This window comes from Nicotiana tabacum, chromosome 8 (genome assembly GCF_000715075.1).
Source record: "Nicotiana tabacum cultivar K326 chromosome 8, ASM71507v2, whole genome shotgun sequence".
Lineage (NCBI taxonomy): Eukaryota > Viridiplantae > Streptophyta > Magnoliopsida > Solanales > Solanaceae > Nicotiana > Nicotiana tabacum.
In genome coordinates this window covers 71,260,466-71,274,204 of record NC_134087.1, presented here as the reverse complement: position 1 = coordinate 71,274,204, position 13,739 = coordinate 71,260,466, and the positions used below count along the sequence as shown (strand labels likewise).

Genomic DNA, 13,739 nt, shown 5'->3' with positions numbered 1-13,739 from the left:
AATTAGTAGGCTGTTATACTCACCTTAGACAGCAGCAACAACTTGGAATTTCATCCAAATACAGCCCACAACAATCCTCAATGACAACACAACCTCAAAGAGGTGTTGTTCTTCACTAGAACTAAGTTTTGATGTTGATATATGGTGTAATCACTTTGGAATCACTTCAAACCCTTGTGGTATATGTTTAGGAGGGTTAGGAGAAGTTTGGAGACGAATTTTAGTTGAAAAATAAGCAAAAATAGGCGTCCAAATCGTTTATAAATTGAAGTAGGTCAACCACCGCCTAAGTGGGTCCCATTGGAAGCTGCTTGCGCGGTCTCGCGAAAACACGAATATCTCTCTACTCCGATGTCGTATTGATGAACGGTTTAATGCGTTAGAAACTAGACTCATAGACCTTCAATTTTTAGGTAGAAAACACCATGATTCCAAGTATATTTGGAGAAATTTGCAGATACATTTGACCTAAATTTCAGCAAATTTATGAATGTAACTTGTGATGACCTTTGCCAACTCTTGTTCCACAATTTGCTTGCCTTCAAAATGTAGAAAATGAATATCATACGACTAAAATAACTCCTAGAATAACCTCCTTATCATGTTAATAACCCTAGTCTCACCCCAAAGTACATGTTATAACATTCGAAACTTGTCGACTTTCGACGAAACTTATTTTCTTCAATTGGTTTAGCTTCTAAGATTTCCAACCCTCTTGGTACTCGTTATTCATGATCTTAATTATTTGTAACCTCCAAGGTAACATGATTAACTTACTTTATTTGCTTCCAAATATAATCTCATTTTCGAGCTTACATCAATGACTTACGACGTACTCTCACGTATGAAAACTTGGGGTATAACAATATGTCTCCCCTGGGATGGTATTATGCACTTAGCGTGCTTGTTACCGATATTCGGTATTGTATTGTAATGAGCAATTTAGCATAGTGTGTATCTCCTTATGTGAGTTTTATGTGTGGATCGGGTGGCACGCCACAACGGGTATGTTATTTGGATCGGGTTGCGCACTGCAACAGTGTGTTGTTGAGTACAGTTTCCTATTAGCTGTGTGAGTTGAGTAGTCCCTTCCAGAGTTCGTTTTCATTTTGAATCGCATTCGAATTGGTATCCTATTGTCACATTGTGGCATCATATGAGACTTTTGGTCATGTCTGAGTGGTTTATTTGCTGAGCAGTTTGTTCTGGGTGAGACGAGATTATTGGATCTAAGATCAGTGCAATCGGATTATATGAAGAATATTAAAGGGCAAATACCATTATTTGGTTCAGAATGGGGTGATGGTTCTTGTCAGGGGTATAGACTCAATGAATTATTGACTCGGCAGTTGGTTGTGAATTTCTACGCGCATCTTCCATCATGGTGGTATTGTAAAAGTTAGAGCAAGATGTATGTGGGGTTCGTGAGATGCATTGGGAGCGTCAGATTCGTGAAATTTTGACTAATTATGATCAGAGGATATTATTATGGTTGTATGAGTTGTGTATGGCATAGTGTGAATTCAGCAAAGGTATGCAATCTTGTATCGATACATCATAAGGTGATTCATGCGGTGTTCATATGTTGAAAGTAGGCCTGGCAGAGAGTTCCGGATGTTGGAACTGGGCTCTAAGCTTATTTGCTTGAATAAAAGAGAACATCTTCAGACTTGCTCGAGCTAATGTGCTCAACCGAGTTGTGGTAGCACGGGTAGGTACACGAGGTGTTAAGTAATGATTTCAGACAACTCCAACGCAGTTCTTAGCACGTTCGAGGACGAACGTATGTTTAAGTGGGAGAGAATGTAACGACCCGATCGGTCATTTTGAGCTCTAGCACGTCGTTCAGCAGTTTGAGACCATGAGCAGCTTCACTTCAGGTATTATGACTTATACGTATGGTCGGAAATGAATTCTGGGAAATTTGGAGTTGATTTGGAAAAGAGAATTCTCATTTTAGAAGCTTTAAGTTGAAAGAATTAACTAAGACTGGATTTTTGAGTAAACAACCTCGGAATTGGAATTCGAAGGTTCCAGCAGGTTCGTATGATGATTTTGGACTTGAGCATATGTTCGGACCGGATTTTGGAAGACCCAGGAACGTTTCGGCACCTATTGTGGAAGTTAGCATTTTGGAAGAATTTCATAAGTTTGGATTGAAGTGCATTTCAGTGTTATCAATGTCCGTTTGGGATTTCGAGTCTGGGAATAGCTCCGTATGGTGATTCTGGTGTTGGGAGCGCGATCGGAAGTGAAGTCGGAGGTCCGTGGGTCATTTTGGAGTCATTTGGTCTAAAGATAGAAATTTGAAGGTTTTCGAGAAGTTTGTCCGGAAGTGGACTTTTTGATACTGGGGTCGGAATCCAATTCCGGAAATTGGAGTAGGTCCGTAATGTCGAATGTGACTTGTGTGCAAAATATGAGGTCAATCGGACGTGATTTGATAGGTTTCAACATCGAATGTAGAAGTTTGGAATTCTAAAGTTCATTAAGCTTGAATTGGATCGTGATTCATGATTTCAATGTTGTTTGATGTGATTTGAGGCCTCGAACAGGTCTGTGTCATGTTATGGGACTGGTTGGTGTGATTGGATGGGGTCCCGAGGCTTCGGGTGTGTTTCGGATCATTTTGGGTTGTTTTGCTATAGCTGTTGCTGGTGTCTGGTGTTGTTCTTCGCGTTCACAAGGATACTGTCATGTTCGCGAAGAAGGTTTGGGCTTCAGGGATTTTGCCCTTCGCGTTCGCGAAGATGTTCTCGCGTTCGTGAAGAATAAAATCTCTGTTACGCAGGTCTGAATTCATAGGCTCATATCCCACAATCTATAAGAAATTTGGGGATGATCTAAAAATCAAAGTTGTAGCCCTTTGCGTCTCGTTTTCATAAATGTAAACCATTTAGCATTTGGATTTATGTACCAAAAGTTATGGCTGGTACACTATAGGCTGTCTAGGAAGATGAAGAAGAAATTTGTGTTGCACAGGGCTGACTTTAAAGGCTTATATATCAAAATCTATAAGGAATTAGGAGATGACCAAAGAATGAAAGTTGTAGATCTTGGTGTCTAGGTTTCCAAAAGGTAAACCATTTATCATTTGGAGATTTGTACAAGAAGTTATGGCTATTATTCTAGAGGCTATCTGAAAAGAGTTTGGAAAAATGATTTTTGGGAATTTTCTTCTTCGCAAACGCGATGGTGGTCTCGCGAACGCGAAGAAGAGTCGTCTGGGCAGTGTATAAGTGTAAAGAAATGGGTTTGGCTCATTTCATCTCATTTCCTCCATGGGAGCTGACCTAGGAGCGATTTTGGAGCTCCATTTTCATCATCCATGTCAAGGTATGTGCTTCCCACCTATTGCAAGTTAATTACTTGGATTATATCTAGATTTTAACATGGAAAATCATGTAAATTAATAGAAATTTTGGGATTTTGAAGAAAACCTAAGAAATTTGTATTCTTGAATTTTGACCACAATTTTTGGACATGAAATTGAGAGCCAATTATATATTTGAGTTCGTGAGGTTGTGGGTGAAATTTATCTTCGAAAAAATTCAGAATTCGGGCACGTGGGCCCGAGGGAGATTTTGTCAACTTTTCGAGCGGAGTTGGGATTTTTTATAAATTGAATTGTTATGAGTATTAAGGTTTATTTTCATTGGTTTGCCCGATATTTGGCTAGTTTTGGAGCGTTGAGGCATCAGTTTGAATCGTCGGAAGGAGATTGGAAGCCGGTAATTGGACTTCGGAGTGAGGGGAGTCTCCTTTCTAACCTTGTAAGAGGGAATTGTCCCTATAGGTGAGTTAATTGGTTATGTGCTCCTATTTGCATGGGCTACGTACGCATGAGGTGACGAGAGTCCGTGCGTAGCTACTATTATGCTTAAGTCCGGGAAGTTTAGGGCCCAAAAACATGCTTTCTTGTAATACTTGCAACCTTGTTGACAAACTTAAAATGCTTAAAACATATCGAACGTGTAAATGAATTTCTAAAAAACGCTAGATATCATTTCTTGACTTTTAGAAGAGAAACTTGCCTTTTCCTGAATATTTGCTCCTTGATGAATTATTGATTTGATTATTTGAATGTGTTTATCTATTATGGAACGGGCCGAACGCCTCGGTAGATTAAATAGATGCATTTATGGTTCGCGCCATTCGACCATTTGGCAGTGCACAGTTTAAATATTATTGGATCGGGCTGTACGTCCTCGACATGATTTGCGCATGATTGCATTGCTTGCCTTGAGATTTATAGATGTTGATATTTGCTCTCCCTGACTTGAGAATAAATGTATAAATGATGAAAAGGAATTTGGGAATTTCCTATAAAAGAAAGAATTTTTTTACCCGCTTCATTCTATTTAATTACAATCCTGTTATAAAAATCCTCGATTTTTTATATTATGGACGTATCATTATTGGACCACTAGTAAGTGTCAAAGTCGACCTCTCATCTCTACTTCTTCGAGATTAGACGGGATACTTACTAGGTACACATTGTTTTCGTACTCATGCTACACTTGCTGTGCATTTTTGTTGCACATGCACATGTATTCCTAGTGGCCTACTGGGCGCAGCAGCATGGATGATACGAGGACTATGTGAGCTGCATTTCTCGAGGCGACCCGTAACCAGTCTAGTCTCTTTCAGAGTATTGTATTTACTTTCTGTCCAATTTGTATTCCAAACAATTATTGTACTTTATTCGATTTCTTAGTAATTGCTCATGCACTTGTGTCACCGGGTTCTGGGATGTCTATGAAAGTAGTCAGTGTTTTGAAATTGTTAAAGATATCACTATTTATTCAGTGGACATTTATTTTCTTTATTGTTCAAATGTATAAAAGAAGTTATTTCAGAAATATTTAAAACGAGAAGTTACTAGTTATTTGTTGTTGTCTTGCCTGACAATGGTGTCCGGCGCCATCACGACCCTTAGTGGATTTTGGGTCGTGACAAATTGACTTATATGGTTGTTATGAATAACTAGTGGCCCAACCTATGACCTTAATGAATGAAATTATATGTTGACTATTATATAACCGGTCACTATAACTTTGAATCACAACGATGTAATTAACATAGGTCATATGACTACAACCTTAGCCAATGGACTTCTATGGTTGCTATGAATAACTAGTGGCCGATATGTATGACCTTAATGAATGTAATCATATATTGGCTATTATATAAGTGGTCAATATAATTGTGAATCATAACGCTGTAATTAACATAGACCATATGACTCCGACCTTAGTCAATGGATGTGGCCGATATGTATGACCTTAAAGAATGGAATTATATATTGGCTATTATATAAACACTCAATATAACTATGAATCACAACGATGTAATTAACAAAGTCCATATGACTACAACCTTAGTCAATGGACTTATATGGTTTCTATGAATAACTAGTGGCCGATACGTATGACCTTAATGAATGGACTTATATATTGGCTATTATATAAATGGTAAATATAACTATGAATCACAACGATGTAATTAACATAGGCCATATGACTACAACCTTAGCCAAATGGACTTATATAGTTGCTATGAATAACTAGTGGTCGATACGTATGACCTTAATGAAAGAAATTATATATTGGCTATTATATAAACAGACAATATAACTGTGAATCACAACTATGTAATTAACATAGGTCATATGACTACAACCTTAATCAATGGACTTATATGGTTGCTATGATAACTAGTGGCCGATACGTATGACCTTAATGAATGGACTTGTATATTGGTTATTATACAACGGTCAATATAACTATGAATCATAATGATGTAATTAACATAGGCTATATGACTACAATCTTAGTCAATGGACTCATATGGTTGCTATGAATAACTAGTGGTTGATATGTATGACCTTAATGAATGGAATTATATATTGTTTATTATATAAATATGCAATATAACTATGAATCACAATGATCTAATTAACATAGGCCATACAACCTTAGTCAGTGGACTTATATGGTTGCTATGAATAACTAGTGGCCGATACATATGACCTTAACGAATGGACTTATATATTGGCTATTATATAAATGGTAAATATAACTATAAATTACAATGATGTAATTAACATAGGCCATACAGTTACAACCTTAGTCATTAACTATTGACTATTATAAGGGGACTAAATATGCAAAATACATAACTTAATTCATTAATATTTCATAATCAAAACTGCTAATCAGGATTCAAATTTAGGATGAAAAAAATAATGGAATTAGCATTCAAAAACGATAGAATTAGCATTCAAACAATGAGATTCAAAGTTGTCAAAATTGAACGATGAAAAAACTTAAGAGGCAAAACTAGCATTCAAAATTTTAAAGAAAGGTGTTTGAAATATTTTGTTGGACTGGATTTGGCCCATAGATAAAGTCTCATATACTCAAATCCTAATGACCTAAACATACTTACCTATACAAACCCTAACTATGTACGCCTCTCCCTCTACCAAATGAGCCATATCTTACTCTTTTTTTGGTAATTAACTTTCATTTATATTAATCACCAAAGATGAAACTGTACAACTCCATAGTCAAGCTAACTCACCTGACTATCTCAAAGAGGATCAAAACTAACACATACCTAATCACATATATCCCTACTGTATCTACTCTTCCCCTATAAGAAATTGTTGTATATAACTCTTAGCTAGAGCAACTACTCTAATATTGCAAATATATGCTATCTCTCTTACCAAAACATCACTGCCTCGATATCTTTGCTCAAATGTACATGTGTTCCTTTCAATCCATATAGTATATGAGGTTTCAACATAGATCATTCTGAATATGCTAGCCTTGTTGGACTTTCCTTTTTCCTTGCGTAATAATCCACTGAAGATATTGATCCTAGTATGAGGTTATCATTTAGCCTCTCAGAATCCATTTCATAAATTTCTTCCACAATTCTATTGCATATGAACACTGCACAAAAAGGTGCTCCCTTGTTTCAACCTGACCTTGGCACATGACACAGTGAGGAGTGACACTTAATCCCCAATTGGCTAGCCTGTCCTTAGTAGGTAGTCTTCCATGCAGTAGAAACCACATAGTAAAGATTGCCTTTGGTGGAGCAGAATTCTGAAAAACTAGACATTTCCAGCTCACTCTTGGCAATTATTCTAGCAGTTGTAGGTATATTTGTCTAATACTACTGGTAATGTGATCACTGGAGTTCTGAACCTGAAACATGGTAACTCTTGATCCAATTATTCTTCTCACCATCCAACTTGCTTGTTGTGGGATTGGAATATGTTGTAGCTGCTACTGTTTGATATAGTAGGCATCAATCCACATTATCCATAACTTGTCCTGCTTGTGAGATAAATCCCAGCATGTTTTAGCAATTGCTTCTTTGTTCTACAGAGGGAGATTTATAAGGTTAAGACCACCAACTAACTTAGGAGTACACATCTTATCCCATGCCACTAATGCCTTCCTAGTTATTGTATTAGTTCCTGACCAAATATAGCTTCTACAGAGTGCCTCAATTATTTTCAAAACCTTAGCAGGAAAGGTGAATAGTTGAGCCCAATAGACTTGAATACCAAATATAACAGATTGCACCAACTGCACACGACCAACATAGGATAGGTTTTTAGCAGTCCATGAGGATATCTTGGCTGTGATTTTTTCAATCAAAGGTTACCATTGTATAAGAGATATTTTCTTTGTAGATAGAGGAATGCCTAGGTACTTGAAAGTCAAGGAACCTTGTTCAAATCTTAGGTGATCAAAAATCTGCTTCTTCACATCTTGTTTCACTCCACAAAAATACACTGAACTTTTACCAAATTAGCCTGCAAACATGATGCTTCAGAGAACTGAGAGAAGTACTAGTATAGCGTAGTCACTAAGGATAGATTTACCCCTGGCAAACAACAATAGATCATCAGCAACACTCATATGAGTTATGTCCAATTTCTTGCACCTGGGGTGGTGCTGAAATGTAGGCTCCTTCTTAAGCTCATAGAGGGACCTACTTAAGGACTCAATCACTAGTGCAAATAGAAAAGGAGAGGTAGGATCTCCTTGTCGAAGACGCTTAGTAGCATTGAAAGGTCTAGTAGTTTCTCTATTCACAAGGACAATATAGTTTACTGTCCTGATGCATTCCATTATCCATTTTATAAATCTGTCAGTTTGTAAAAAGATCTACTCCACTGAATCATATACTTTTTGAAGGTCAATCTTTATCATACTCCTACGGGATATTTGAGCTCTAGTAAAAGATTTAACTAGTTCATGAGCTAGGATGACATTGTCAGCAATCTTTCTACCAGGAATGAAACCTGCTTGAGCTTCACAAATTATAAATGGCATGACTTTCTGCAATCTAGAAGCCAAGATCTTAGAGATCATCTTGTATAGGATTGAACAACAAGCTATTGGTCTATACTCTTTGATTGTGGCAGGCTTAGTCACTTTAGGAACTAATGTGACAATGGTACAATTTAATTGCCTAATAGATCTTTCCAGTTGAGAAGAACTCCTTTATAGCCTCTGTAATATGAATATTGATAATGCCCCATGAGTTTTTGAAGAAAACTGCGTTAAAACCATAAATACCTAGAGCTTTATCATCACCAATTGCTTTAAGACTCTCAACAATCTCTTGGTCAGTTACCTTTGCACACAAATCCACCATTCGTAATGAGACAGTGTTTGACCATTCTTCATGTATGATCTGTTTATGGCTGGTAAAGAATTGACAGCTGATCCCATTAAACTTTTGTAGAAATCCATGATCTCTCTTTTGATGGCTTCAGGGCCAGTCAACTTGTCTCCTAGTAATATTATGATTTCTGTAATCTGGTTCCTTTGGGTTCTATCCTTCATTACTGCTGTGAAGTATTTAGAGTTGGAATCTCCAAGCTATATCCATCTTACTCTAGCTTTTTGTTGTAGAAAACTCTCTTCAATTAAGGACCACTTCTCAAGATTGAGTAGTGTTTCCTTCTCCATATCTAATAAAGCATCAGTATAAGTCATTGAAATCTGTTCTTGAATGCTCCTCAGTTCTATTCTAGCATTCTCAATTCTCTGAGTGATGCCCCTGAATTCCCTAGAGTTTAAAACTTTCAGAGCAAGTTTCAGGTCTTTCAATTTTGTCCATACTGATTTCAAAGTTCCATGAGTATTGTGAGGATTCCATATGCTTGCCACTATTTGAGAGAAATCTTTATGTGCTGGCCATATGTTGAAAAATCTAAAAGGTACTCTACTAGTCCATGTTGAAGATGACAGTGTTAAAAGCATAGGAGCATGGTCTGATATTTGAGGCAAACCATAGTTTGTTTCCACATGGCCCTAGGACATCATCCATTCATAATTACCAAAGACTCTGTCCAGTCTACTGCTGACCCTATCTACACCAGGTTGTTTATTAGTCCATGTATAATAGTCACCCCTCCGAGGTAGTCCCGTTAATGCTGTATGTTGAAGGTAAGCAACAAATTTTTGAATTTCTGAGTAGCTTACTAGGCTACAATATAGTCTGTCATTTGAATATAGTACTGCATTGAAATCTCCTGCTATTAGCGATGGAACTGTTATACTTACTGATAGTAGTTGTAGGTTATCCTATAGAGCTCTTCTTTGTTCTATCCCATTGTAACCATACACTATAGTGAGTAAGCAATCTATATCTCCCCTTCTACTTTTCACCTGACAATCATCTTTAATACTAGTAATAATGAGATGACTAGTATCCCATAGTAACCAAATCCTTCCATTCCTAGCATCTTTATAATTTGTCGGTATACTCTATCCAGGAACAATCGCTTTTGAAATCCTTTGAGAATTCACCTCCTTCACTTTAGTCTCTACAAGACCTACTAACTTTATTTTATTGCTCCTAATATACTCCCTATCCTCCTTCAATTTATACCTTTTATTTACACCTCTTATATTCCAGAACAACCAATTCATCATTGTTGATTACTACTTCCACCTCTATCACCAGGTGGATTGTGTACTTCATGTCTACTTATAGAAACTGCCTCAAACCTATTTCTCACTGGGATGAGAGACAAAAGAGGAATGTTGATGAGATTAAGTTTAGGGCTTTACACTGCTTTGCCTTTATCATCCTGTTTCTCGGCTATATGTACCAAGTTTTGCTGAGTATTAATCTCCTTAGGTTCAGGTATCTTTGTTACTCTTCTGTGATCTTCAGCTTCCAAATTGTTGACACCTTGTTGTTGAGTCTCATACGAGGTTATATTAAGTGGCTCAGATGCATTAGGTATAAGACCTTTAGTTCTTCATTCGTGTATGATCACCTTGTTACTCCTTACTTTCTAAGGCTGGATTGGCTTTTATCATAAGTCTAGTTTTATTTGAACACTTGTGTCCCACAACCAAGCATTTGTCACAATAGGCAAGTTTCCAGTCATATGTAACAGCTTGCGAAAACTTCTTTCCAATTGGGTCCATAACCACAATTTCAATTGGCAGCTCTGTTGTAACATTAACCTCAATAAGCATTCGAGCAAAAGATACCCGAGTATGCTTAGTAGTGCACTCATCAACAAATATAGGCTTTCCAATTATACTAGTAATTTTGCTTAGTGAGCCAACTCCCCAACAAGACATAGGCAACTTAGGAAATTTAACCCACAATAGAATAACAATAGGAAATTCTTTAGTGAAATCAAAGTCAGGGTCCATGGTTTTAGAATAATAGGCTTATTGGCTATTGAATAAGGACCAACACACAGTATTTCACGAGCATCTTCAATAGTGCAAAATCTAATTATGTAATAGCCTTCATCGTGTTAAAACAGATCAGGCTCAACAACATGTGACTAGTGTAAATTAGTGTACCTCTTCATCGCATTAGACCCTGGTCCATCACCTAAAATATATGCAATCAATGCATACCTATATTTGTTCTCTTCCTTTTCTACCTCTGATTTGTCTAGTTGAACCATAGGCTGACCATCAACAATTTATGGTGGAATATAGGATAGTGACATACCATTCGTAGAAAATCGATTCTTCTGGAACAAGGTTGTCCATGGAGCTTTAGGTGCAATTTCAATTGCCATCACCACCTCTGCCTCTGTTGATTTCTCCGACGAGCCTAGGGAATTTACTTGACTTTGAGCTGGATTGATCACATTTACTGTTCCATTGACTGGCACTGTCGAAGTAGCTGCTACATGACCAATTGACATTGGAGATGTTAGATCTAGTCGCTTAGAGATGTTAGGATGGCTCGAAGTAGAACCAGATTCACCTGCAACACCTCTCTTAGCTGGATCTGTAATTTGAGTTGATGAAGGTGGAGTTGATTCTGGTACTGCTTGCTCCATCAATGGCTGATTTCCAATTACCATTGAGCTTACAAGAGTAGTTAGCGAGTATTTTCGAGGTCGACCTCGTCCTCTGCCTCTCCCTTTCACCATGGCTACACAGGCGGCATACATTTAACTAATATGCGCTGAGAGCATTGCGAAGAAGGCGCTTCATATCTTACTCTTCTATTGATGATGATGAGAAGAGAATAATCCAACATTTGAAGCAGTTATGACTAATTGATACATTAACTACGATGATGTGGTATTTATTATGTCTTTTAAACTTATTTATTTGAATTTTACACTAACTTCTTCTTGACTTAAATCCAACATATATTTTTCTTTGAATATATATTGTGAGCACCTAATTTTTTCCCTAATGCCAAATTAATCCTAAAAAAATAATAAATATTTCAAAATAGTTTTTATCAATTTTGTAGAATTTTAGGAACTTTTCTCTAGTTTAGTTAATGTCTTGCATTTCATTTTTATGCATAAGCACTTTAAATCATGAAAATGCCAAAAATATTTTATTCTTTCATGCAATAAATTTTAGATTTTAATTGCATGTTAGTTGCATTTATAAAATATAAAATATCAAAATATATTTGTCATTGTTAGTTTAAATTATTATATAAAAATGGCATAGGTTACTTTTACAAAAAAATAGGATCAATTTGAATTAATGGTTAAGAGGCTACAATTTGAAGAAAATTGATCAAAAGGCCGAAAAAGGTCAAATTGGGCCAATTCTATCGGTCCAAAACTCCACAAGAATTTGCCTAAACCCAATGCCCATAACCCAGCCCGCTTGGCCCAAATCCTCCTCTTCATTAAAATACCCTCATCTCTCATTCTCACACAGACACAAAATATCGGACCCCCACCCCAAAAAGAAAACCCTAGCGCCCCTAACTCCTCCTTCTTCAGCAGAGAAGGACGACGCCACCCCTCCTATTTTTTTTGGATGAAACCCAGCCACCGACCCCTCCTTCTTCTACACCCAAAAACCTAGCTGCCCACCCTCCTCTAACACATTATTCTCTTCTGACCTCTCCCATTCTTCGACACACGAAAAAATCGAAGCAACCTTCAAAATTCAAAAGAACTTCAACAACAAATCTAGATTTTTGAGAATTAAAACGAAGATATGAGAGCTTAAGAGTTCGAAAAAAATAGCAGCGGAGTGACTAAGCTGTTCTTTTAGATCTAGAAATTCAAATTGTAGCGAAGAAGAATTTCGAGGCTATTTTGATTTACTGCTATACTCTGTATTTCCTGGGGTTTTAAGGAGTATTTTAGCTCAAAGACGCTTTAATTTGGTGCTGAGTCTGCTGTGCTTTACCAAATTTGTTGCTGAAATAGTTATTATCAATTTTTCAAAGCCAGAGATATATTTTCTTACCATATTATTTTACTGTCCAGGTACTGCTTCTTGATTAAATAATATAAATTTGCAGATTTGCTTGGGAATAAGAATTATTGGAAATTGTTCATATATCACCTGTTTTGTCATTACTTTTGTTTGATGGCTATTATTGGTTTGTTTAATTACAGGAGCGTACATTGAAACATGAGGCTGAATTGCAAGTTTGAATTTATTGTGTTTATTCTATTGGAAACAACACATATAAGTGTGTATTTCCTTCTTCTTCTTTTTGTGAAATGGTGGAGGAAGAAATTGATGAAAACATGTAAAAGGTAAAGGAACGAATAATTGGTGTAATCCCATAGGCAAAATTGAAGGAATTTCATTATTTTTGTTTTATTGCAATTGTTAATTACTATTAGATTAATTCATGATTTTATGTGCTTTGGATTGTTCTGCATTTGCTCCAAATGATTAGCGTGGGGGGGGGGGTGTCCAGATGGCTCACCTATTGATTTTATTTGAGTTGGACTCCCCATGGAGGGTCCAATTAGGACTAATATGATCAAAATTCTTTAGAATTCTTTATTCACTACACAGACCCCAACAAACCAACATAAGCTCGACCTTAGTTTCGGCTCCAAACTAAAAGAGAGGTTATACTTTAGGCCAGCTTAAAGTTTCCATAATCCCTTAGACTCTCCCACTACAACTTTGAGCAATAATTAATTCATGAATAATCGTAGTTTACTTTAGGCGCATTTAAAAAAATCATCGTGCCTTTGAACCTTGTTCCTGTGGCATGATCACGATACATAAATCCCAGTTTGAGTCTGCGTTTCACATAACTCTACCATAACTTCAAATAATAATTAAAATAAACATGTTGTAAATTGCGGGTGCGTTTCACGTGACGCGATTCACAATGTGTAGAAAAACAATAAGTGCGCAATATCGCGATTTATTTAAATAAATTTCATAAATCCTAAAAGCAATTAAAACTCTATTAAAAGCGGTTTAAAAAAGTAA

At 36.6% G+C, this 13,739-nt stretch overlaps 1 protein-coding gene and 1 long non-coding RNA gene across 2 annotated transcripts; one reads left to right on the top strand and one right to left on the bottom strand.

Moving 5' to 3' along the window:
- Positions 1-7,301: 7,301 nt before the first annotated feature.
- LOC142163153 (uncharacterized) lies at positions 7,302-8,156 on the bottom strand. Its single transcript, XM_075220409.1, has 4 exons — positions 7,907-8,156; positions 7,751-7,816; positions 7,542-7,660; positions 7,302-7,397 (listed from the first exon to the last, which is right to left on the bottom strand). Exons 1-4 carry the CDS (start codon positions 8,154-8,156, stop codon positions 7,302-7,304), a joined length of 531 nt encoding a protein of 176 aa, XP_075076510.1.
- A 4,049-nt stretch (positions 8,157-12,205) lies between these two features.
- LOC107807817 (uncharacterized) lies at positions 12,206-13,109 on the top strand. Its single transcript, XR_001653014.2, has 2 exons — positions 12,206-12,766; positions 12,899-13,109. It is a non-coding gene; the product is annotated as an uncharacterized LOC107807817 (long non-coding RNA).
- The last annotated feature ends 630 nt before the right edge of the window (positions 13,110-13,739 follow it).